Below are 25,599 nucleotides of genomic sequence, written 5' to 3'. Positions count from 1 at the left end.
TTAGAGGGGAGGGAGGGAAGCAAAGCAGCTTTGCTAAGGCACCTCCTTGCTTCCCAAAGTGTAAAGGCTCCCAATGATCAAACAGCACCTTCCCTGTCCAGCCACTCTCTCCTTAGCTCCAGGAGCAGTCCCAGTGCAAGAGGCTTTACAACACTCACTGCCAAGGATGTTTTAAACAAAAGGACTAATAATAATCATGGAAAGAAAAAAAAAAAATTTAAAAAAAATCAACTCCAGTAGAAAAATAATTTAATAAAGGGATAAGTTCCAAGAAAATATCTGTATAGTAACAACATTTTAAGTAAAATGTCCACAAAAATATACATGTCTAATGTGATTATACATTAAGTTTTCCAACAGGTCCTGTTTTACACTTGGTTCAGTCYATGGAGGTTTTCATCTAGGAAAAGCCTTCACTGCTACCAGACTTCCTGGGACAGATCAGTTTGCACAACAGAATCATACAAGAAATGTTTTCTAACTCATTTTAGGCTCACACAAATAAACTTTAGAGGTGGTAACAGTCCAGAACAGATTAGGTTATACCATATCATTAAAAAAAAAAAGTGAATACAAACAAGGAAAGCAAAAGTCAGCTGCCCAAGGGACACTGTCAGGCAGAAACATCAGCCCTACAATACACACCACACAACACTGATACAGCTGGAAAAAGAGGGGCATGAAGGGAAGAGGGGCAAGAGGGAGGGGAAAATCCCAGGAGGAGGATTCCCAGGAATTGTGGAACTGCTAAACAAGGGGGCTATAGAGAGGCCAAGAAAAAGCACACATGACCAATGTATTTCTAGAAAACGGACAATTTTGTAACATAGAAGATAAGTTCATTACAGGAATATGGAAAGGAATCAGTGGAGATTGTTTATTTCTTATTTTTCCAAATGGCTACTGAGCTGTAGAAGTAACAGGTCTGTTCCAAAGAGCCTTCACCAACAGTGCTAATTCAGTCAAACACGAGAGAAAATCTGGTTACAGAAACTGAGAAATGCAAGAGTACAGCAGAAAATAAAGAAGACATCTTCCACCAGCAGAGGACAGGAACGTAACACTGAAGGGGAGATGCCAAACGAGATATCAATTTTGTCAGTGGGAGAGGTACAATGCCACAAAAAAACAAACCAAAGGAACAAAACAAAAACCCCATCCCATAGAAAGAAAATGGAAAATGGCTAAAGAAATAAAAGGACACACAGTTTCCAAAAGCTTTTTGTTTTATAATCAAATTTCTTTTACATAGACAACTGAAACACACCAATATTTTGTGCGAAAAATATTTTTAAATAAACTTTSCTCATTCTACATTTTTGTACATTCTGATATACATATGTAACAAGGTTTATGGCACTGTAACCAGGATCAAAATCATATAAAGGAACAAAATAATTGCTCTCATTTAGCCTTTCTGAACCAAGCTGGCTGCTGTTGCACTATTAGACTTTAAAAATTATTATCYTATTATTAGTGGGCAGCCAACTCTTAATTGGTTTGAACACTCAAAACAAACCCCAAATTATTATTGCACAAGAAGCCAGTGAAGGCATATGGCATAGAATGATCGAAGTCCCTTACTGTTAAAACCTTACATCCCAAAATAGAAAAATAGAACTGGAACATGAAACACGCCAAATAAACTTTTTTTTCTTCTTTAGTTTGAGTCAGGAGTGTGAAAAGTGCCTTGCAGACTTTTAAGCTGCTCTGATTTCCTTTGCATCAGTGAGCATTTTGCTAGGTTATCTCTAGCAAAGCCTTTGCAGAACGAAGGCCCTTCTGTTTCAGGGAGGGAGTTTTTTTCTGCTTTGTTTTGGCTGTTTGTGTTTTGTCTTCAACTTAGGTTTCTTCAGTCTATGAACCTGCACAGACTACTTAGCCATAATCTCTACAAGTAGCCGGAGAGGAGGGAAAAATAAAAATTGAAAGAAAAAAAGCCCAATATTTCTTCTTCTTCTTCTTCTTGTTTTTATTTTAAAAAGTACTCCTTTTCCTCTGAAGCCTCCCTGCTCTGCTGGCGTCTGAGAAGGAAACCGCAACAGCATCCCAAACCCAGCAAAGTTCTTGGATCTTTTAAAAACCTTTCCTTACAAAAAAAGGTTTTTATTCACAAAAGGTTTGCCACAAAACTCCCCTTTGAAAGCTAAAAAGAAAACCCCACAACCCACCCATCGCTGCCCCAAACCAGGTGAGGAACAGCCTAAGCCCCTTCGCAGCCTGGCTGTCACACGACAGTCTCRACGCCGATCAGCTTTGGTGTGAGGATTCGTGGGGTGACGCCGTTGTTCAGGTCTTCCTCGAACTCCAGTAATTGCCCCATAAAGTTCAGGTTGGGGGAAATGATTGGTCGTTTGCCTTTGACAAATTTGTAGGCATCCGTCATGGTCATGCGTGTGTGCTTCATTAAGTACGCGATAACKATGGTGGCAGATCGGGAGACACCGGCCTGGCAGTGGATGAGGAGACCTTTTCCACACTGATGAGCTTCCTCTGCAAACMAGAAAGACAGAAGAAAGTAAGATCTTTTTGCCAGTTTGTAGATTAGAACAAGCTCAGCGCAATTAAGAGTAACTTAATGTGAAAAGTCCCTTTTTTGATAATGAGCACAGCGGCGTCTCTTCCCCTGCCCCTCCAGCCCATCTTTCTCCGAGTTTTCAGAGCTACAGAATGTGAAAGCTCCAGTGCAGTCTGACACTGAAAATCCTCACATCCACTCTTATCTCTTTATTAACAGAGGAATTGTGCAYTGAGAGATGTTGCTGCACTGCCAGCTAGCATTTCATGAGGAGAGCAAGGCCCATGGTGAGGAATCTCGGGCTCCACYTCCACCTCAGTCACAACACCACTGCGTTACATCAGCATCTCAGCCTCCCTGCCTTTCAAAGCAGGGCACCATCTTTTAAAAACCAGGCACTGGCAGATTCAATTCATAACAACGCATCTGTTTCAAAGCCCTGTTCTCTGAAGCTTTTACATGGCTACTCTTGAAAGGGGCTTGAGTGGGGCACTCTGCTGTGGTGCCTCTGCAAAAGCAGGAGCTGCACACACACACACACACACACACCCTCCCTTCTCTAACAAGGTTCATCTCTTAGAGGGAGGCACCCTGGGCAGAATTTAGGGGCACAGAGTCCTTGTAACCACACAGTTATGGGACATGTGAGAGAAGAGTCACTACCACACCATTCTCATCTGCCAAAGCTTGCTTTTAAAAYGGGAGACAGAACTTTCAGGAAGTGACACTTCAATCTACTTCCTTTGTTTCAATCCACAGGAGGAGCATGAATTTGGTTTGCAGGTTTTGGCATGAATCCAACCCCACTAAGAGTACAGTTCATCCCACCCCACATGTTCAACCTGTACTGTGAAAGCATAAATGAAGCCAAGTTCCCTCTAGACATTTTTGCCAGTTAGTATTTCAGAAAGCTGAAACTCTCTAATGCATTTTGACACACTTTCCCAGAGAGTTTYTGATGATTTCACTTCCTATGGCCTTAGTTTAGCTAAACCTGGGGTTGGTTGTGGTTTCTTGAAGACATATTTAAAGAAACATAGAGCCAACAATCTGCTGTTTAAACATTTCCAAATCTTCTCAAATGCAATTTAAAGTTTACCCTGAGGAAGGGAAAGCTTTGACTAGTTACTTCCCCAGCTGGCTAAATTTGATATGGAGAAAAACTCTCAATGGAGAAATATTTGTTTATTAAAAACAAAGACAGAGCCCTCAAGCTGTAATTATTAAAAAGTAAAATGGGTTTTGAAACGCTTTCTAAACCTTTCCCGAGAAGCAAAGCTCATTTTTATGCCCTTGGTAGGGTCACAAGCCAAACACTATCTCTGAGTGGTTTTGAGAATTCTAATCCTGCAGTTCATGGGGACGAGGAGATGAGAAATCTCCCTCTTCTACCTCAGAAGGACCTCAGTGGAACTTCAGTCTCTTTACCTAAGCTTGTCCTATTGCACCTCCTCATCTCATTGAACTCAAAGTTTAAGGTTTCACTGGATTCCTTGACACAGCTTTTTTCCCAGAGGATCAAAGCAAGGTTCCCTCTCCCCTGCCCTTCACCCCAACAGGGATGTTCACCTTCCCATGCGCACAATAATCAGCACTCGTGGAGCTGACAGTGCCACTGGCAGAGCTGGGGCTGAGTTAGCAACACAGGGGAAAGTTTCAGKTTAAGCAGAAATGCTTTGGTCCTTCACACCGTAGAAGACAAGCCCAAGGGCTCCCCGTGGTAAAASTCAGGCTTTAATATTGCCCTCCACCTGAACTGCAAAATAAGCAGCAATTTCTCCATTCTCTTCACTAAAGCAGCGTGGTGAAAGAGCACAGGCATCAGCACACCACGACCCCCTGCCAAACACAGCCAGGCCAGGCTCAGGAGCCGTCTGCCTCAGAGCTCCGGCACATGGCAGGGGCAGATGGGCTCACAGCAACACGCTGAGCCTGGCCCTCCTGCCCTGGCACCATCCCACAGCTGGGGAAAAATCCCTGCCGAGCCCTAGAGCACCTGAGTGCAGAGCCAGCACCAAGGAGGGCAGGGAGGAACACAGCTCTGCACTCCTGCAGTACGGGGTCAGTCAGGGACCTACGCTGTGCTGCGGCATGGAAGCACACTTCTTCCTTGGTCTAGGATCGTCCAGTACTCCTCAAGCCTGAAGTATTGGTAAAGGGATTTGCTCAGCTTCAGCATTAGAAAAGAGAATCTTATGTCAGCAGAACCCCAAGCAAATTTCAGAAAACATCTCAGGGCATGTACTGGGGAAGCACCTTCACTATGCCACTAAAGCAGAGTTCACAAAGACATCCAGTGGGGCAAGGAAAGGTCCTCMAAAGCTTTCAGTACCACATGCTGAAGTCCTCTCTGACCAGGGCCATCTGGCTTCAGCCTAGCTGAGTGTGGATCTAAACCTGGCTGAGGGCTGTGCTGCGCTGATTGTAACAGGATCCAGAACAAAGTTGCTGGGTCGCTTCTTCAGCAACCTCCACAACAAGCTGCATGTCTGTGGTGAACTCTCATACAGCCTACAGAGTTTAGAGGCTTATTAATGCAAGTTTTCATCACTATCCACTCAACCACACATACACTCTGAAGCTATAAATCTAATGGTGGAACAAGCCAAGTGTGAAAGTTTGTCAGTTTTCTCATTAAGTTAGCAAAGACTGAGACACCATTAAGAACAGTTACTACAAAAAACTGGCTGAAAGCCATTGTGTGGAGACTAGGAAKGCAAAGGAATCAAGAAGGGGGGTGATGAAAAGTCTCAGATTTTCTGGGGTTTCCTGAATTTAGAAGCCTGGAGGTAGGCACTATTATCAATGGATAAAAATTGTAACCTCAGGCTACTTAACCGGATATGCCAGGGATGAGAAAGGGTAGAAATATGAGGTGCTCAGAATTTCTGACAACCCAAACAAAAGCAAATATGGCCTTAGCCAGCCTTCAGATTTGTTGGCAAAGCATAAAATTCATTCTAGATTGTTGTAAYCGGTAAAAATAATAAAAATAAAAAACCAAACAGGAGTATTTCCAGGCAAGGATAATTACCAATGAACTCAAAAGCCTCTTCAAAATACTGCCTGAGATTCTGCTTGTTGCTGTCAGTGGCTGGGAGCCGCTTGTAGTTGAACATGCCTTTCTCATAATGGTACAGGGGCAGGTGGGTGGTCACGTTGATGACGTAGCCAATGTTCATCCTCTGCATTTTCTCCAAGTCCTGAGCATCGTGCTCGTTTCCGAGAAAGAGGAAGGGCAGGATGGGGGTGAGCTCAGCGTTCTCGATGTCTGGCGTGGTGGGGATGGACTGAGGTAGCACGGGGGGCACAGCGGAGGCGCCGCCCCCTCCTCCCCCCTCGGGGCACTCTTGTAGCTGGAGGGAGTTGTCGCAGAGGTTTTCGTGGTTCTGCTTGAAACCGCTGAGCCCTCCTGGGAAGAGAGACCAAGCAGATACTTTGGTTAGACACCCCGAGGTCTGTTCAGAGCACACAATGGGGCCACCGGGGCTGGAGCTGGCTCTGCTGTCCCCACCAGCACCGTAACAGTGGCACTGGGCTGTCAACAGCAAGGGTGGCATGAATCAGCAGCAGGCATTGTCCTCCCCTCCGTGCRGCGGACGGTGCCAAGGAACGGGCTCGCAGACAAACACGCCTCTGTGCAACATCAGCCTGCTGGGGCCGCCTCACCTACCGGCCTGTGTGGCAAGGAAGCTGCTTTTCCAAGAAGGAAAACATCACCAAAACTAGGGGCAAACGGGCTATCAGCACACTAAAGCAGAGCAGCAAGCCAGCAGGGACAGTTTTAGCTTTACCTGCCCTTTAGGAGCCAYGCAGGGCATCCCCCTGCCCCAGAGCTCACCCCTACAGGGTGAGCTATCGCTCCAGGGAACAGCGCGTACCYGTCTGTGCACCCAAACAAAAGAAAACCACTCCTTGTAACCCAACAGCGACTGAGGTGCTTGTTCAACATGTGGCAAACAGCTCTGTTTGTGCTGCCCCGGCCGCCTGAAAATATCTARCAAGAGTTATTTTTAGGACATTAATATGGATTGGGAAATGAATCTGAGGGGGGGAGGGAGAAGTCACTTCTTCAGTGAAGGAAGCTCATGCCTTCCCTGCTTTGTGCTTTTTTGCTGGCTTTTTCAAGGACCATTTCCCTTCCCCTCTTTATTTTTTTTTCTTTTTTTCTTTTTTTTTTTTTTTTTTTTTTTTTTTTTTTTTTTCAGGAGGGCAGCTTCGCAGAGCCGGAGCGAGCAAAGTGGACCTTCTTTCTACACCTCATTCTGCAGTGACATCAGCGGCAGGCTCCCCACCTGCCCGGTTTCCATGGCGATCGCACAAAGCACACAATGACATCAGCCGGCATGACATCAGCTCTTTGAGCGCAAACAATGCCCGAGCCACTACTCCGTGCGACGCCTTTGGCGGGAGGYGGTGGCGCTCCCGGGAGCCGCGGGTGCAGCGCTAACAGGTGGCTCCGAAAGAAAGGAAAAGACGGAAAGAGGAGAAATGCCGGGATGCGTCCCCAACTCCACCTCGCACGCTGCTGTTGTACCGGGATACTTGAAGTCATGCTCGGCATCGACACGAGCCAATTGCTCGGGCTCGATTGCACTTTGTTAACTGCAAGCCAAAAAAAACCCAGGAGGGGGGAGAGCTACTCTGAAATTACTAGAAAGAGCTACACTAGCCAAAATAAATGCGGAATGTCACCATCCCGATAATGTTGTTTAAAAAGAAAAATAAATAGAAAAAGAAAGGAGAGGCTATTTGTCTTTTCCATGCTCTTTCACAGTGATCTAGTGAAGATTTTAAAGTGAAGCAAAACAKGCTGTCACTCAGGCTCTGGATCGGACACAGCAAAGGGTTTCAATGCCTCCTGCTGAGTGCTGCAATTCAAATGTCCAATTCAAATGTCAGTGACACGCCTGCCCATGGGGTGGGACCCACCCAGGGCCATTTCGGTGCCCTGCGCTGTACTCCGTGGGCTCGAAGCACCCAGATTAGGCTACAACCATCTGAGCCCCTCTAATGCAAGTGCCCTTTTTAACCTCCAAACTCTTGTCCTTCACACTTTTCTAGAAACACATGTTCTCAGAAATCCTTGAAATGCCTACAAAATACAGAATATTTCACCTGCCCCTCAAAAGTCTGTTTGTCTTCAGCTATTTGTGCTGTTTATGGGACACAGAGCAAACAGATTTGMCTTAAAGATCACTATTCTCAAGGTTGTTACAACACGGGACCAGGATAGAAAGAAGAGCAAGGACAAAAATCTGAGCTCAACTAACTGCACCACCTGACCCCAACACGGCCTGAAAAACCTTCTCAGTCCACTCAAGAAAACAAACAGGACAATGGTCCCCAAGTGGAAAATGTCTGAAGTGTCATCCAAACCAACAGCTCCAGCCTATAGTCTAGGCYAAAGGCTAAGCCCTAACCCACAGTCCCATCTTTCTGCACTGGCAAGCAATCCACCCAGCTTCAACATTGCTGTTCAAACAATAACCAGAGCATGCTGGAATTCCCAWGAAAATCCCTGAAAAAGTCGCTTTAGTGATCCCAGAGCTAACACTCATTTTCCACCTCTCCTGCAGACTTCTGGGAATAAGCAGCCACAGGCAAAGGCAGGATTCCATTGGCTCACCAYTCAGGTGACACCAACCTGCTTCGCCAGCTGCTTTGTGAGATCCGGCAGAGCTGTTCTTAACAAACCACCTGTGCCCTGCCCTCAGCTCCTCTGCCTGCCTGTTGGCCAGAAGACACCAGCACTCCTGTTACCAACTCGCTWGGAGCTTTGTCCAGATGGCAACAGAGATGAGAGGACAAGACACCATCATGTTGTGCAGGGTCCCTCTGTTATCACTGTGCTCAGAAGAGATCAACAGGCATAGGGTACAGAGCAATCGCATCACTCCAGCAGGGAGGGAAAAGATGGGAAGAGATCCCAAAATGCACAGCGTAGAAGGTGCCCAAACAAGTGGCGTACCCAAATATACAATAGCTTCACCCACAACTTTTTTCTAGACATTTGCCAGAAGTCACCCTTCCTAATGTCAGTTCACATMCCCCATTCTCCTTATTCACCTCCTCATGTGGGAGAGGAGGTAAAAAGTCAGTTCAAGCAAAATTTAAAGTAACTCAGAGCAAATGTCCCTGAAGGAATGCATTGCTGGGGAGAGGGTTACTAAGCTGAACTGGCTCAGACACGCGAGCAAGGGAGGACTAGATGAGAACATTGGTATCCAGAAAGGATGCAGCAAGATACAGTCATGGAGGGAAGCCGAACCCTAAGCCAACAGCAGGAGCTCAGCTTGGATCTGTACTGCCATGTGAGTCTGCAGGTCCCAAAACAGGACCCAGACACCYCCTGAGTGCTGTTCCATTCTCAGAACATGCAATCCTTGCACCCAGCTGATTTATGAGGCACTAGGGTAAATTAAGTGGAGCTCACGCATGAATAATGCTCAGGCTTTTCTYAAGTTTGAGACTACTTCCCAAAACAGGTCCAAGCCAAGTTAATTAYGATCAGTCAGAAAGAGTCAGAGGGATGGACTTTACACACGAAGGTAAATACAATGTACAAAGCATTCAAATGCATCTGTATTCCCTTGTCAAGCAGCTTATATTTCAGCATTTAAAGTCTTCATGTAGGAGGGGCAGAGGAGCTGGGAGAGAAGAGGCTGTACCCAGAGGGAAGGCCAACACAAAGCTCCTGCAAGCCTGGTCTAAGAGACAATTCATTAAACTCARTGAGGTGCAAGACATACCACTGCTACTGACCCCAACTCCAGACCACAAGGAAGCTTGAGGCTTGCAGAGATTACACTCACAGATTCCAAAAGCTGTTTTGTGGTTGACACTGCCCAAGCCTTCCAAGACCTAGGGCATGAAGAGTAGTAACAAGACCTGTGGCCAAGAAGCACAACCCAGCAGAAGCCTCTCAGTAGCACAGAAGCACTCTGCATTTTAAAAGCAGCTTTTCAGATGCTATTTGCAATATGTGAAAAGCCTTCATCAYAGAGAGGCAGCCTCAGTAGAGAGGCAATATAATATATCCACCAAGAAAGCCCACTGGAACTCATGGCAGTGGTGGTGGAACCACAGCCAGAGCCTGGACTCAGRTGTGTATCCACCTTCAGTGACAAACCAAAATGCCAGCAGGCAGATAAGCCACCCATGTCCACTTCAACACCAACAGCCTGCTTGCAGCCCATCTCTCCTGGCTTTAAACACACCACAGAGCTGTRATAACCAAAGCACAGGGAAAGCATGGGGAAGTGTGCCCAGGCAGTGTGATGGAGCCCAGGCATGGGCACAGAGAACATCCCAAGTGCTTCTGCTCTGTTCCAGAATGGCTGCTGGGCAGGCATTCAGAGGGCTGAACCTACCCAAACCCAAACAGAGATGGACATACAAGGACACTCAGCACTCTGAGGAGCCTGAGGTATTTCTTCCATGAGGAAATCAATCAGTGAAGCAGAACCCTTGCTGGCAGATGGCCTTGCCTGGTATCTAGGGGAATACAACAGAAGAACAAGGGCYCTTGCTCAGCACTGATGCAAGAACCAGGTTGCAGAACCATGACATAACTGCATGACATTTTCCAATATCCTGCCCTGCCAGAACACTGAGTGAGTGACAACAGACTTTGGAGTGTCCGAGACCTCAAAGATTTTGGGAAGTTTCAAATCAGCACCAAACGTGCTTCAGCTATTGACACTCATTTGTTTGAGTTCTTTGCCCRTAAACATCTCACTTAATGCTCCTCAAACTCCCCTGCCCAGCAACACCCAGGCAGCAGCTACACACAGATCTCCCAGCTCCAAAGCCACCCAGGAGCCTGTGGCTCACARCAGAGCTCCAAGACCAGGTGAGCATCTGGACAGCAGCCAAAGCAGCTCTGAACACATGAAAAAARACAAGCAGCATGGCGCCGGCATAAAAATCATGCTTAACATAGTGCCTGTCATGTGCCATCAGAGGAGGGAAAATATGATGCAAAACAGGCACAAAAGGTACAGAAGGAAYGAGGCAGCCAGCTTTTTGTGAGGGACTGTGGCCTTGCAATAGCACCATCTTCAAAGGAATCAAGTAAAACAAACCTTACCTGCAAAAGTTTATAGAAGTGGATTGGCTGTTTGGGGATTTGTTTAGTTTGAGAGATTTTGTTTGTTTGTCCCATTGTAGCTTTACAGTTTGGGGGTTTAGTTTGTTATTTAAGAATACTGAGAATTTAAASACAAGGAGCACAGTAACACCTGCCCTCCTCCTCTGTCTCTCCTTCGGCACCTCCTTCAGCCACCACTGCTCCCCTCTGGCTGTGTGACTATATGCAAACTAGGATGTGGGTTCACAATATGCTTTGGCACATTTCCAATATGTTTCCTCTGTGGAAACAGGCTCTTACCCCACAGTAAAGGGAGTAAACGACCTCGTTCCCTCTCCAGTGAGAGAGCTTAGAGAGAGGCAGCGACAGCGAAATCCCCTCAGCACAAAACAACACCTTTGCATTACCTCATCGCTGTGGATATACTTTGTTCTGAGTGTGGCAGGTACTGGGTGTTCCTGCTCCCACTGCAAACAGGAACATACTTTTATACATGACAGACTGCAGATGTGGGAGCCACATTTAGACAGAGCACGTGTTCTCGGGAGACAACCAGACCTTTTATACAGCTTTCAAAGCTGTCCGGGTGGATTTCTGGATCTGCTCATCCTCTATTACAATACCACAAAGCCATCTCGGGAAAAAAAAAAAAAACAAAAAAACGGAAAAAAACCATAAAAGCAACAGACACACACAACAAGAGCAGAAATCTCAGGACACAGGAAAGTATCAGCAGAAGAGATGTTCGATCTCTAACTTCCCCTCCTCTTGTGTTGCTGGGCTCTTGTGGAGGGCACAGCAGAGAATTTGGCGGTAACACGCTTCTGGCTACCACAAGCTTTACTCACCCAGGAATTAAGCCAAGTTTTAAAACACCCACTCAGCATGTGCCCTGTCAGTCCCACCACAGCAAACCCTGCGGCTGTGTTCGAGTGAGTTTAGGGTTGAAACGTCACAGGGAGCATTTGGGACACAGGACAGAGATCTCAGACAATTGGTGCATATCTGTTTAAGACGACGCTTTCAATTTGTGCAAGTACAGCCTGTTCCTTTAAACCTGTGACCTCATTTATTTACATTACTGCAGAAAAGCACTGCCAGAAGCAACAGCTGATGACAGTCTCATGTATTTTTCCACTAAGACAACAATTAAACTGCTCCTGTGTTATTAATGAACAGATGACTTTGTGTCAAGTTGATTCAAAGCACAGGATGCCTCAAGGTTAAGCAAACGTGGCTCCAGCGTGTAAAAATAGAAGTTAGGTATTGTCCAGATGCTTTGCCCATCCCAGTGCTCTCCCCCCTTGCTCAGCCTCCTGGGCAGGAGGGCCCAGGTCCCATGGCCACCCCCCATCATGCTGCCACCAGTGCCACCAGGAGGTCCTGCTGCAGGGTGACATGCTGGTGCTGAGCCACCACCACCACAACGCCACCATTCAGGCTGCTCCTGAACCCAGGAAGGAAGACACTGCTGTACAGGCTGCAGCAGAATTCTGCCATCACAGGCCAAATCCCCTCCCAGGACATGGCCCTAGACCATCTCTTCATGCCACCAGCACAGCTGTGGCTGCAGGTGCAGATCTGCTGAGCACCAAGGACACTGTCAGGGAGGGCATGGAGGCTGCACCCAGCGGGCACAGGAGCTATGGCTTCCTTGCAGTGGAAGATCCAGCCATCACACMTGCTCTCAGATGCTGCTGGTATGATTTTAGCCACAGCAAAGATGGTTCCTGGTGCWTCCTGGGAGAAGGGATGCTCAGGTGTCCTGAGCAACAAAAGACACACAATTTCCTTGTTCAAGCAGGGCTCTGCTTGCTGGGAAGAACAGTGCTTCCCACACTACTTCTACAGCAATGGGGCCAATCCAAGCACATCACTGTAGGATTGTTCCTCCTCTCCAAGTATGATGGCCTTCTCCTCACCACAGCTACARCTGAGCAGTGCTCAAGGCTTGCCCTCGCTGCTGCAGAAAGCCTGACGTGGTTGAAAGTATTGTATTTGGCCCACACAGCAGGGAGGGCAGCTCCCTTCTGTCCAAAGGTGTGGGGACACATTGGACCACACTGAGCCAGGTGACATTGGTGCACTTCTCACCTGTCTGMAGGATGGCCCAAGGGAAACCCTGCCGTGGGGCTTTCCCTGTCACCCAACTGTGCTCAGCACCAGCTGTGCTGCAAAAGATTAAGCTTTGAACAAATATAAAAAAATAAACAGCACACACAAAGAACAGCTTCCACCTCGATACATTCAATCTAATCTAGTCTCTCCCTCGAACTKAGCTGCCAGCGGCACTTCAAAAAAAAGGCAAAACTTTGCACTCTGAAGAACTTGCAAGGTCAGGTTTTTTCCATGTGGGAACTATCCTGAGAGGTCAGTCTGTCCACCAATTCTGGCCTAGAGGAGTCACAAGCACATCCCTGACACAATGGCTTCGAGGTCTCTGCCAGCATTGCTGGCTCTGCCCAGCTCCATCTYAGCTCCTCCTATCCCACCACCATCCATTCTCAACCACACCATCACCCCCAGGAGACTCCCACACCTCAGCACATGACTTGCTTTTTCCCACCATCAGCTCTCACCCCTTCACTTTTCCTCTTCTCATGATCACTTTTCCTCCTCTCATGACTACTAGATCATCCAAATTCATTCCAATTAGAAAGAAACAATCTTTTTTCTTGACCTGTCACTAGAAAACCTTTCTTGGATTTCAGTCAAATTCTTTGTTTTTTCCCTTTATACTTTTTTGTCTTAAATTTAGGCTTTTCTTCCAGACCCTGGACACTCATGGAAACAGCACACATCCTGTCTTTACCTCACCTTTACTTGCCAGCTTTTCCAAGAGATGCTCCTAACCTGTGGACTACACACCAGCCTGTCCAGGAGCCACCCTGAATACTTTGGGACCACCACTCTGCATTCAAGACAGTGGTTCCAGCTTGTAACTGGAAATCTGCCCGATGCTATGGGAGTGCTGAGCCCACTTATTTCAAAATAAAAACTGAAGTATTCACAAGAAAATAAGCCAGCATCCTTCAAAGCACTGTGTTATCCTTTGGGAGCAGTCAGGAAGGTGAAAGACAAGAAGGCTGGCTCTGAATTTTGGTACAAGGATTAAACTATACAAGAATGTAAATAGGAACGAGGCAAGAAACCCCACATCCCAAACACAATATGGTGACGACTCTGCAGCCACCGAGGAGGATTGGACTTACCCTCCCYGGAGGGCAAGCGTTTATAGCAGAAACTCAAAATTAGTCACATTACAACTTCTCATGGCAAAAGTATGTGTTCCCGTGGGGATGCAGGCTAACATGAAGTCCAATTAAATAATCACTGGAAATGTCAGCATAAACCCTGAAGGAATACATACTTCTACTGTGAAATGCTCCCACTGGAAATCATATTAACAAAAAGGTCATCAAGAAATGTTAAAGCTATGTACAAAGGAGGCAGGGGAAGTGGTGGCGGGGGGGAAGCAGAAACTATTTTAATACRATACCACAAATGGTTTTAGACTGACAAAGAGCTATGGGTCTGTTTTCCCAGACAGAGGTATAGCTGAGCCGATTTGCCCAGAATACCAAGTTTCATCTGTTTTTTAATCTCTTACCAGGTCCCTCCCTGGCCAGGACCATAGGCATGTCTCAAGCAAGTGGCCTGGAAAGAGGCAGCACACAAGCAGGGTGCAGGGARCTGTGGCTCAGCACGTCTGAAAGAGGAGAAGGGTCCCAGCACTGTGTCAGACATCCATAATCCAGGATGTGTAGGAGTGGACCTTTCTGTTTAATCTGCGTGTTTTAGAGAACACTGACATTTTCATGCTTCAGCCATCCATTTATTCTTTCCCCTTTTAAGGGCAACCTCTCCAGGACAGCTTCTTTCTTTCTAAAGACAGAGCAGGCTGCTTTGTTTCTCCTGAGGATAACACAGGCTCTTTTCCAGTCCAAACCACTGCTCCTCTACAGCAGATACACAAACACCATGCACATTAATATAAAAGGAAAACAGGGTGCTGATATACCACTCCCATTTGGGAGTACCATCCATTCCTGCTGGATTTTAACTCTTTTTAGACTGAAAAGTTTCTACCCTCTTAGCTAGAAATAATAATACCTGGCTCTGATTTGACRTTATCCAAAGCACATGAAAGAAAAAGAGAGAAAATAAAGGGTGYTGTCCTGACATATCCCAGTGCTACACCATCCAAAATAAAAACAGCAAACTAGTGGAAATGGCATGGTGTGTGCTAGTCCCCACATTGACACAAGCTTTAGGGCAAGCTCTGCCGGCACATAAATCCCAGTCCTAATGGTCAAGGAACCAAGGCTAGCCCCAAAAACACCACAGGGAAAGAGAAAGTTGACCCACATTGTGTCCATATACTCCAGAGTCAAGGCAAGAAGGAAGGTGGGAGTGGGGGAGGAGAAAAAGGCATATTTACAGAACTAAACAGCAATAAATCAAGATATATCTCCAGCCAGATGAAAATCAGCCCTTTTGTCCAAATAAACCATCTCCTTTTCTCCACAGGTGGGCTACCACTAATGTTTCTCAGGAAGCATAAGAACTGTTATGCTTCCTGTTATGCCTCAACAGAGATGTTGTTATGCCTCAACAGAGATGTCGCTCTGCCTTGCTGGACTGATGCAATCACCTGTGAATTTAAGATTAACCTAATTTTAAACAATCAGAGTGGTTTTGTACCTAAAACATGCCAGGAAATTCTAAGCAGCAGCAAAAAATCTTATTCTTAGCTCTCATCAACTGGGCAGACACACTCCCATTACCTTAACAGAGACCGAGAGGAATGAAGAGCACCAATGTAGTGCAGGTCAACAACAACTTCAACAACAGCTTTTGCTTTAAAACATTAGGGTTCAACTGCTTACATAAGGCTTAATAGCACACTTTGGCACAATGAACTGGAGACAACCAATTTGACTGATATGGCATAAGATTATGTCTTAATAACTTATTTTCTGTTTTCCAAGTCTCTTTAAGCCACTGTAAAAAAAATGTGTGGACAAGGAGTAACATTTGTTCTACTTTTTATTACCTTTAATTAGAACAGCTCTTCTCTGTTGCAGTGAATCAAGTGGGAATTAATCCAGGCACACTGTAGACTTTTTAAAGCTAGGGCATAGTAAAAGCTTCKGAGCCAATGTGTTCACATATCTTTTATTATTCTCTTAATTTATTTTTTCCAAGTTACTCCTTCAAAGCCCTGATCTTGGAAGCAGCATGTTAAATACACACAAAGCAGCACTTAACCCTGGCAGGAGCAGYGGCTCCCAAGCCCTCCCACCCAGTKTGAACATTCCTGTCCTCCAGCAGCAGGTGAGGGCAGACTCAAAGTTCCCTCCTGACCCCACTACCCCCAGACCCTCCAGTGGGGACAGCCCAGTGCAGGAGCTCCCACTGCAGGAGCTTGGGGTGTAGCTGAGCTAGACAAGGGTGGCACTGCCCCAGACAGCAGCAATCAGAAGCTCATTCCTTCAGCTCAAGAGGGACCAGGTGGTACCCAGACCTACAARGTCCCAGTTGCTCCCTACAGACTTGTCATGTTGGGTCTCTCTGCACTCGCTGTCCTAGGACAGGCTCACTGAAAGCAAGTGACASATCAGAAGCTTGTGCCCCTTCTGGATCTCATTCTTTTTACTTATCTCATTCTTTTTTAAGGCATCAGAGAATTCCTTTGAAAAAGAGGCAATCCCCTCACCCATGCAGAGAAACACTTGAAGATAAACCTCCATTTTTTTTAAGCAAAAAAACCAAAAAACCACCTGGAGGCAAATCAGAGCCTACAGTTTACCAAAATGCACTGTCAAGGGAAGAGGGTGCTCCCAAGTCTGTCTCCCACTTTCTGCAGCAGGCAGCTGTGCTGTCCCAGGACACCAGCATGACTGTGGATGAACCTGGGTCAACCAMGCTTTACACCAGTGAAAACAAGGGTGATAAACTCAGTGTTACAAAGGACAGCAAAAATAAAATACAGTTCAGAGGAAAATAACTTCTCTAAGGCCTCATGGCAAGTTTGTTGTGTGTTCTTAATCAGAGATCCCCTGGCCATGAGACCACCCCACTATCTAGGCCCAGAGTCACCCCTCTAGCCCAGTGACCCYCTTTTGCACCACATGCTGGACTGACTTGCTTCTCCCATCTCTGCCCCTTCCCTTCCAGCCCCAAAATGCTGGTGTAGAGTTCCAGAACTGGGTCAGAGACCCCCTTTTGCCAGGACACAGGCACCTAGGGAATTAACATCTTTCAAAGCAGCAGAGGACACAACAAAAAACAACCTTCAGAGTGCTCCCAGATGTGAGGCTGCTTTCACCATAGATATTAATTGAAGCAAACAACTTCTGTACTGAAAAGCCATAAGGTGTTAGAACAATGAAAGCCCCAAGCTTTACTACTGAGGCACAGAGCACTGCTCAGCACACTGTGCAGGGACCACGAGCACCCCTGGGCTTCAGCTGCACAAACAGGAGCTCTGAATGCCTCTGAGCCTCCTGCCCACAGCACTCTGTCTCCCTTCTGCCTCCTCACAGGRTGTGCTGGGAGGCACAGCCAGGACTGGCRGCCAAACCCAAGGGCACCAGGGCATGTTTCAGCTTTCCCACAGCCCTCAACAGTCCATGGGTTAAGAGGAGGTGAAACGCCTGCCAGGGGAAGCTGCAGCAAGTGCAGTGTTCAAGACAGCACCTTGATCCAGTCTCTTCTCAAAAGGACTCTTCACCAGCTTTAACTTTCAGGTGAGGCAGGGAGAAGTGAAATCCATGATATCCACGGCTCTTCTTTGAGCCCCAGCTTACCAAGCACCTTTGTGATAACCACAAATAAACTTTTACAGTACAAAGGTGTTTAAAAAAATGCTGAAGAAAAATTCAGGTGAGAACCTAGAATCAAAGCTTCAGAAAAACAACGGCTCACAGTAATTCAGGTCAGCCTTGTGATTTCTGTAGCCAGGACTCTGCCAGGCCCACTGGGGACTTCCCAACAAGGCCAAAGAATCACACAATCTTATCTAACACACAAAGGGACAATGCATTAGGTTATCTTCAGATTACTAAAATCTATTTCGTTAAACAGCACAACTTCTGTAGCCCCGCAAGTTGATGCTGAATATTTGAGAGGTGCTTCCCCCCTGGCTGGCTGGTGAAACTGCAAAACAGGGAAGCATTGAGATGTGTGCATGCTGCTCATATTTATGGCATTTCTTCACTTTTGAGTTGCTCAGATAAAYAACAACCCCTAACTTCAATGGGGCTTTTCACAGGGTAAAGACTCATAGCCTAAAGACAAGGGATGACCCCCCATTCAAACACATCATAAAGCCAAGGCAATCTCATTAAAAAACTTCTGTGCTCCTAAGTGTAGCAAAAACCTTGTAAGGCAAACCACCCATGCATAGGTTTAAAAAAACAAAAAAAAAGCCCATCTGTACTAGTTAAGAGACAGACACCACTCAAACTTCAAACACAGYTACCCTTCCACCCCAAGCCTCTCCAAAAGGTTGTGCTCACCTCAAGAATAAAAAGCCAGAAGACAGATCAGCACACTATCCAAGAAAGATTTCACTAGCAGAATTTCTCACCTCTGGCAGGGCAAGGGTAAGGGTAGCACATGAGGCATTCAGCTAATTATAACCCACCATCTACCTACGAGCAACATCACAGGGAATGTTACCCCAGTTTACTCAGAACTGGAGCCAAATTTCTTTACAAGGATCAGAGATGTTTGCCTAATGTCACAGTTTGCTTCTTAACTCTTAGTTCTTAACTCCAAGGTTATGAGAAGCTGGGGAGCCAAAAACAGAAAAAAAAAAAAAAAACCAAAAAACCAAGCTCCTTCCTGTTCCTCTCTTTCCAAGGAAGTGTCATTGCTCTCCCCCCCCCAAGGACAGTTAAAATGTGACCGACACCATGCAAGCCAGCACAGTAAGTGCTCAAATGCCACAATCAGGGAAAAAATGCCACATTTCCCATTACTGTTGAATAGGCAAAGTTTAGAGGTACTCTCCTCTGCAGAAGAATGCCCTCAAAATACAGTAAAAACCACCCACACTATKGTCCCAATTTACCTATATGCAAAAGGTACAGATGCATACAACCAATTTTCAAGTGTTATGGCCAAGAAGATTATTCATTCCAGAAGATACTTAAAGCTCCAGCAAGGAGAGTCTGAAAACTGAAYGTGAAATCTCAGCCCTAACAGAACCAGCAGTTTTTTCCCCCCAGTGACTGATGGGGCCAGCTCTCCTCTACAGCACAGAGGGAACACACTTTATTTTTAAGTGTTAAGTAACGCACATGAAACATCCAGTGTGCTTAAAACTACACATTTCCCTATTACAGCCATGACCTAATACTTATTCAGTGGAGATCTCTGGTGGAAATAAGTGCCAGGCACGTGTTTTGTTGGTCAGCTGGATTTGTTGACCATTACATCAAGTTTTACTTTCAAATACACTTGTGCAGTGTAATCCAATTAGGGTTTAAAGCAACACTGACACTGTTAAATTATATAACTGACAGTAATAATTAATAATGTATTTGTACAGATTATGACCAGGTCAGGTATTTCCAAGGCAGCTGATCACAGTATTTACATGAATATAGGACAACATAAAGCAAATAATTATTCCTTTTGTAGGCATCTCAGTCCCCCTGTAGTTGTTTCGACTCTGCTGATATGTGACTCGAGAGTGGTAAGAGATCTGAAACTATTCTTAGACCAGAAAGCATGAAGTGGTTTGTTGGCAGGTCTTACACTCCCCACTATAATGAGAGCAAGTCACTTCATTTACTTCCCTGTGAGATGAGCAGAGAGAAGACTGAAAGCCAGAGCATAAGTAAGTTCCTCAGACTGTGAACAAGAACAGAGAAGGAACCAGCCGTTCCTCTTCATCTCCTTTGCAGAAGTCCAGCTGTGAGTTTACAGCATATAATGGAAATTAAAAAAGAAGGCCAAATCACATTTTGCACCTCTGCTTTTGAATTCTATTGCTTCCTTGAAGTCAAACACAGAAGGCTTTACAAACTAAACACAAGACTTAAGCAGGTTCACAAGGCTCCCACTTGTGAAGGAAGAGGAAGAATGGCAGGATGGAGACACTACCACTAGACCCTGGTCAGGGAGACAGGGGCAACTGCTCTTGTGTTAAAAGCTGTCAAGATGTGCTGGCACAGACACTTCAATTTTTCTTTTTTTTTTTTTCCTTTGTAGATTTAATTTAACTTGTGAAAAAAAAATGCTGAACTCCAAGCCTAAATGTTTCAGTCAGGGAAAAAGAATACTTTTCATCTGGATGCAAACAAATTCCCACTTTCCATTTTTAGGTCCCAGTAGCAAACTCAAGCACACAAGCCCCCAAGACTTSAGACCACTTTGCTATGAGCTGAGATGCTCAAGGCAGGAAGAAATGCCTCATTGTTGGGTTTGCAGGAGGGAAGGGATACAGCCCCACCAAGGAGGGCCAGGGCTTCTGACCSAGCCCAGGGTCACAGGATCATGGCTCTCCCCCTCCTCAAATTCAGCTCTGACATTGGCCTCAAGCAGAAGGGACACTGGGCTCATATCACTGGTTTTGCCCCTGCTCCCTTACAACACCAAGAAAAAGAAAATTAAAAAAAAGAACACACCCACAAAAAGTGAAAAAAAAATCCTTAAGGTTTCAGCAAAGATGGAATACCACGGTCTAGGGGTGTTGGGGGAAATAAATTCTTCCTATTTTGTTTATAAACAGACTGAGTACCAGCTTCATCCCTGACAGCTCAGGCTCCTACAGCCTGTGTAGCAGCATTGTGAAATACAGGATTCTTATGGGTTTATTTTTTTGTCAAAATAGAGGATTTATGCCTGTCTCAAGTGTTGCTGTGCCTTGTGGCAAAAGAAATAAGCAATTCTTTCTTCTTAAGAGCATAAATCAAAATTATGCATATGTTTATGASCAAAAATGTAAAAGGAAACAGCAATGAGAGGGATGGAAAGAAAGGGAAGAACAGAGCTCTTAAAATCCTCCATGCCACAGCATACACAAAACCCTCTCTTGTCATGGTGCTACATTAAAAATAAACCAGATCACCCCTTTTTAACTCGCGCCTAATACGGYGCACACATACATTTATCTATAGATCACAGCCCAGCCTTGGAAAACAGCACAGGGCTTCGGTGCCGCTTCAAAAGCCTGGGGCACCTCAAACGCGACCGCATGCGGGGCCATGCACGGTCAGGGAGGGCTGTAACCCAAGCCCCGGCTCCGGAGCTCGGACCGAGCCCCGGTGGTGCCAGCGTGCCACGGGCACGGCCGCGGTGACAGGCAGCACCAAACATGGAGAAGGTGGCACCGGAGCGGGGGACGCCAGCTCGGCCAACCAGGCTAGCAACCAGTGTTTGCAAACACAACACGGGGATCAGATGGGCCGGCAATAAATTAGGGCCGGGCRGCAGGGAGCGAGAGAAACCACTCTAAGTGACAAACGCAGGTAAAGAGGGATCCCCGGCCACCCCCGGTTTYGTCGTAGTGCCCGAACCCAGGGATGGGGACGCGCCAGCTCCAGGGCTACTGAAGCATGATGGAAAAACGCTATCTCTCAAGTGAAACTAAATAACGAGCGCTTCCAGCGCCACTCCCCCAGCTCGGAAACTTAGCCACAGCCTTCCTGAACGCTGCTTTATCCCATGCTCAACTCCATCTGACACCAGCTGGAATCCCCACTTCAATGAAGGGGAGCAGAGTTAAGCTGATGGGGGGAGCTGCTCACTCCAGGTTCCCCCAGGTGAGGTCTGCTCCAGCCCAGCTGATCGCTGTATCCAAAAAGCAAAGGATTTGGGCTGTCTATCTTCTGGCACATTTCCAGATCTGTTGACAGGCCAGTTTGGGGGAGGGGATTKCTGTTAAGCAGGGCTTTGAGGTAACATTTTTCAGCGGCTGAAAACAAAAAATGGCCCGAGGAGTGCCACAAGCACTGGTTAAAGCCAGTACAGTATACAGAGCTGGAAGGTGGGAGAAGGGGCTGCCACAACCTGCTCAGCATTCCCCTATTACTGCTCTGCAGCTTCATCTCAGTCACAATCTTACTTCAGGTACTGAAAAAGTACCAGGGTGAGGTTCAGAGAAGCTACAGTGTTTTCAGGGAAACACAAAAGAGACACCTTCAACACACTACTTTTCTAAGGATAGCAAGGCTCAGAGTCTACATCCGTGCATTCAGCTGCAAAGGCTGTACAACAGAAAGATTACCACCAGAAATGCAGGGCTCCAGCAGTAACCTCACTCTGCCAAGCRCCTCATCCCCCTCTTCTACAGATGAAGGGCACCATCATGACCCCAGATATTCAATAAAAGCATACTGGGAACCTGTAGCAAGTATCAAAATAAGCCCAGCATGACCATACTCTTGCCGGSAGCAAGGAGACAGCAATTTCAAGCTTCCACAAGATCACTCACAGAGAAATATCTCACAGGACCCTTAGCTTTTACAAAGCTATGAAACTCAGCTGAGGAAAAGGGATAAAGTACCGCCCACTCCACTCTCCTGCCACACTGTGCAGGTTGGAAGTGGTAAGCTGCACTAAAAAAAAAATCAAGCAAATTAAGTACATATAGTATGAACAAAGCAGCAAATCTTTTCAGTTTCCCAGTGCCACAGCCAGTCTCTGCCAACCATGCCTCTGAACAGCATAAACACCCAGGGGAAAGGAAATTTAATCTAGAGGGCAGCATTGTTATAAATAGGATCTCRAGAATAAAGTGAAGAAAGGGAAGTGTCCTTGGATGATGCCTTAATTGGTGGGGCTCATCTCCACCAAAGCCTCAAGGGATGAACCAAATTCCATATTAAAACAGGAGCCTTTAAAGGAAAGCCATATACCTATATAAGCACACATACACATAAACACAACATTTTCGGATCACTTTTTAAACAAATAATTCCCCTCTGTCCATTATTCTAGCCCCATATCACCAAAACAAGGATTGATTACTCCTCAAGTTTTGCYGACTGSTCCATGACACAATGCCTCAGACCAAGTGACCTCCCACATCTTTCCTCCCCGCTCTTCTACTCTCCCAATGCCCATCTCCAGTACCTACGAGTCCAGTTTTACATGGACTAAAATAGGGCTGCTAAGCAAAGGTCAGTCTGACAAGCTAAAAGAGAAGTATCCCCTGCTGGACCTCTGCTCCTTGGGCTATAAATAGTCAGAATAAGCACTGGGGGAAATTCTTTGTCTGCACAGACAGACACCAGGAAGCACATTTCCTCCTCCTTCCACTTCCCACCCCTCCTGCTACTCAAGGACAACATTCAGAGAAAAGCAAGCATCTCCCTGCTACCATCTGCACGATTTCCCCACAGAAGGCATTTGCTTTGCCACTGGTGACTTGAGGCACACCGGCCTTCCTAGAGATAAACAGCTGCTTTCAAAGTTCAACATCAGTGAGGCTAACAGCAGAAAACACATACTGCAGAGCAAACCACAAGACTACAAGTGGACAATGAKGGGGGTTACCTTTTAGGACTAGAGGCTCCTTGCCTTCTCGCTTGAGTGACTCCAGCACTATGTGGAGCGGCTGGGAAGGCATTACTCTGCTTGGCTCATTGGTATTCTCATCATAAACTACGATTTCTTTGGAAAAGATTCTCTTGAAGGAGTCCTTGCCTTCCCGGCAGGAGATCAAGTCCAAGACAGTGATCTTGCCCTGCTGGAGCCTTCTCCGGCTGATCTTGTCAGAACAGTTAATGTGGACAGCCCCTTGAATGTGGCTCTTATTATACTCCATGAAGGGCCTGCAGTCAATGATGACAGGCCCTTGGTTTTGTTGGTGGCTCTTGCTGCATTTGGTCATCTTCTTGGCCAGATCATTGGGGTAGATGATTTTGATGCTGGCGAGTTGCTTGGCGCTGCCCGAGACGGGGCTCCCCACTCCGCCCAGCGGGCTCAGGTTGCCGGYGTTCTCATTGCTGTTGACCATTTGGTTGGCGGGGCAGGCGGGGGAGGCTCCGGCGTGGGCGCTGCTGGTGCTCGCTTGAGTTTGGGCCTGAGTGTCCTTGTCGTACGTTGCCACAGTGCAGCAACTGGCACTGCTGCATCCACAACTCAGGGAGCGTGCAGAGCCGTTGGATGAGGGCATATACGTGAGATTAGCAGTCTTTAGGGACACGACGGCTGCGCCGAGCAGACTGGAGTGGCTCTCACCAGCAGAAGAGGCAGATTCAAGGAAGCTAGAGTCTAAACACAGGTTGAGATCCTGAGGTCTCACTGGCCTCGAAAGTGCCACTACTACCCTGTCGTCTAAAGGAGATGGAGGCATGAGGAGGCTGAGCACTAGCAAGTTAGGAAGAACTCAAGATCACTCTGAAAAAGAAAAAGCAGAAGGGAAGGAAGAAAAAAAAAAAAAAAAAAGGGAAGGAAAAAAAAAAAAAAAAAAAAGGTGATGAAAACAGATCGTGAAATCACACAAACCTACAGATACAACAACTTATTTTGCCAGCACCCATTATCCCCAGTCTAACAACCCCTTCTGACAGTTACCAGCTCACAGTAGTTGCTAAAAAACCTTTTCAGTCCTGCAGAAAACACTTGAGTTATCTGCATGTGCGCCCATGGCACGCAGAATACAGGCAGGCAGGCTGGACTGTGCAGTGACACCCAGGAGGAGGCATTTAGCTACAAGCAGATGCTGAGCTATTCCGAAACCCCAGGCTGCAAGGCTCACCATCGATAATGACAAAGGCACGTTCCCTCATCCCGTTGCTCACTGAAAGGGAAGCAACTACTAGGCTGACTGTACTACAGGGAGGAACGCRTAAGAGCTGAGTAGCTGAATGTATCAGGGGTGATATGCAACTTTTCCAGCACGCTAGAATAAAATTAGCCTGTGAATAAATTTTCTGAGACAGTTACAAAGTTGAATACGTAAGGCTAAACAAAAAACACTCAGAAGAAAACAGAAAAATTACATTCCGGAGATCTCAATAAGCATGCACCTTGCACTTCCCTCCCCCCGACAGAGGTGAATCCAGCCCCAGTTAAACCCCTAGCTCGAGGCTCGGGAAGGCTGTTGTTCTCCAGCAGTTYGTGAGGCAAATTCCCCGCTCCCCAYATTTCACCTCTTCTACAAAGAGGGGTCCCCTCCGCCCCAGCCAAGGTCATTGCCTGCCCAACCTCTGCCTTCCCATCCACGACGCAGCACCCAGGATTAGAGTCCCTCCATTTCTACTCGGCAGACAAGGAAGACGACAAGAGCAAAACGCCCAAAGCCAGCCCTCACAGTGCTTCTCCTTCACCAGCAACTTTGGAAGCAGCCGCAGCTCTCTCTGAAAAACCCATCCCAGCACCAACTTCATCAACTCCACCAAGCCTCCGGAGCGGGGCGAGCGCTCGCAGCTCCCATTTGCCGTCCCAGCCGGTTCTGTCCGGGCCCGCTGGGAAGGAGCAGGGAGATGCCCATCCCGAGGCGCGGATGGCCGGGGGACACTGCCACCCGCGGCAGCCACCGCTTCACGGAACGAGCCCGCGGGCACCTCCGGAGCGCGGAAAGGTTCCGCGACCCACCCGCCCGGGGCACGGCGGAGGGGCCGCGGCCGGGCAGAGCGGGACCAGCGGCGGCTCACTCGGGAARCACTCCTAGCCCGTTCTTTTCCCAACCCTGCCCTCGCCCTATTTTAGGATRAGAACTAGGATAAGGACGCCCGGAGCGCCTTCGCCTGACGCAGTTAAAAATTTTAAATTAACGAGGGAGACAACCGCGTTCCCCAGCGAGGCGAAACAACGAAAGAGCCCACGAGAAGCGGGAAGCTGAAGTTTTGCCCCCGATCGCAGGCAGCCGGGGCCGCCGCCAATCTCGCGGCGGGCCGGGCCGGCGCTCCCCGCCGCAGCAGCCCCCGCGCGGGCTCCGCAGCCCCGGGCCCCCGCTCCGCTCCATGCCCCGCACGGCTCCGCTCCGCTCCCGGCCGCACTCACCGGTTCCGCTCCGGCCCGGTGC

The 25,599-nt window shown here is 47.1% G+C and overlaps 1 protein-coding gene across 1 annotated transcript; it reads right to left on the bottom strand.

Moving 5' to 3' along the window:
- Positions 1-239: 239 nt before the first annotated feature.
- Positions 240-25,599, bottom strand: DUSP10 (dual specificity phosphatase 10). Its single transcript, XM_057376955.1, has 4 exons — positions 25,578-25,599; positions 23,124-23,969; positions 5,553-5,930; positions 240-2,493 (listed from the first exon to the last, which is right to left on the bottom strand). The coding sequence occupies exons 2-4, from the start codon at positions 23,923-23,925 to the stop codon at positions 2,228-2,230; spliced, it is 1,446 nt and encodes a 481-aa protein (XP_057232938.1). The 5' UTR covers positions 23,926-23,969; positions 25,578-25,599; the 3' UTR covers positions 240-2,227.

This window comes from Malurus melanocephalus, unplaced genomic scaffold (genome assembly GCF_030028575.1).
Source record: "Malurus melanocephalus ecotype Western Australia unplaced genomic scaffold, MMel_1.1 scaffold_296, whole genome shotgun sequence".
NCBI lineage: Eukaryota > Metazoa > Chordata > Aves > Passeriformes > Maluridae > Malurus > Malurus melanocephalus.
Note: the sequence above shows the minus strand (reverse complement) of the source record. Positions and strands in the feature narration are given on the sequence as shown.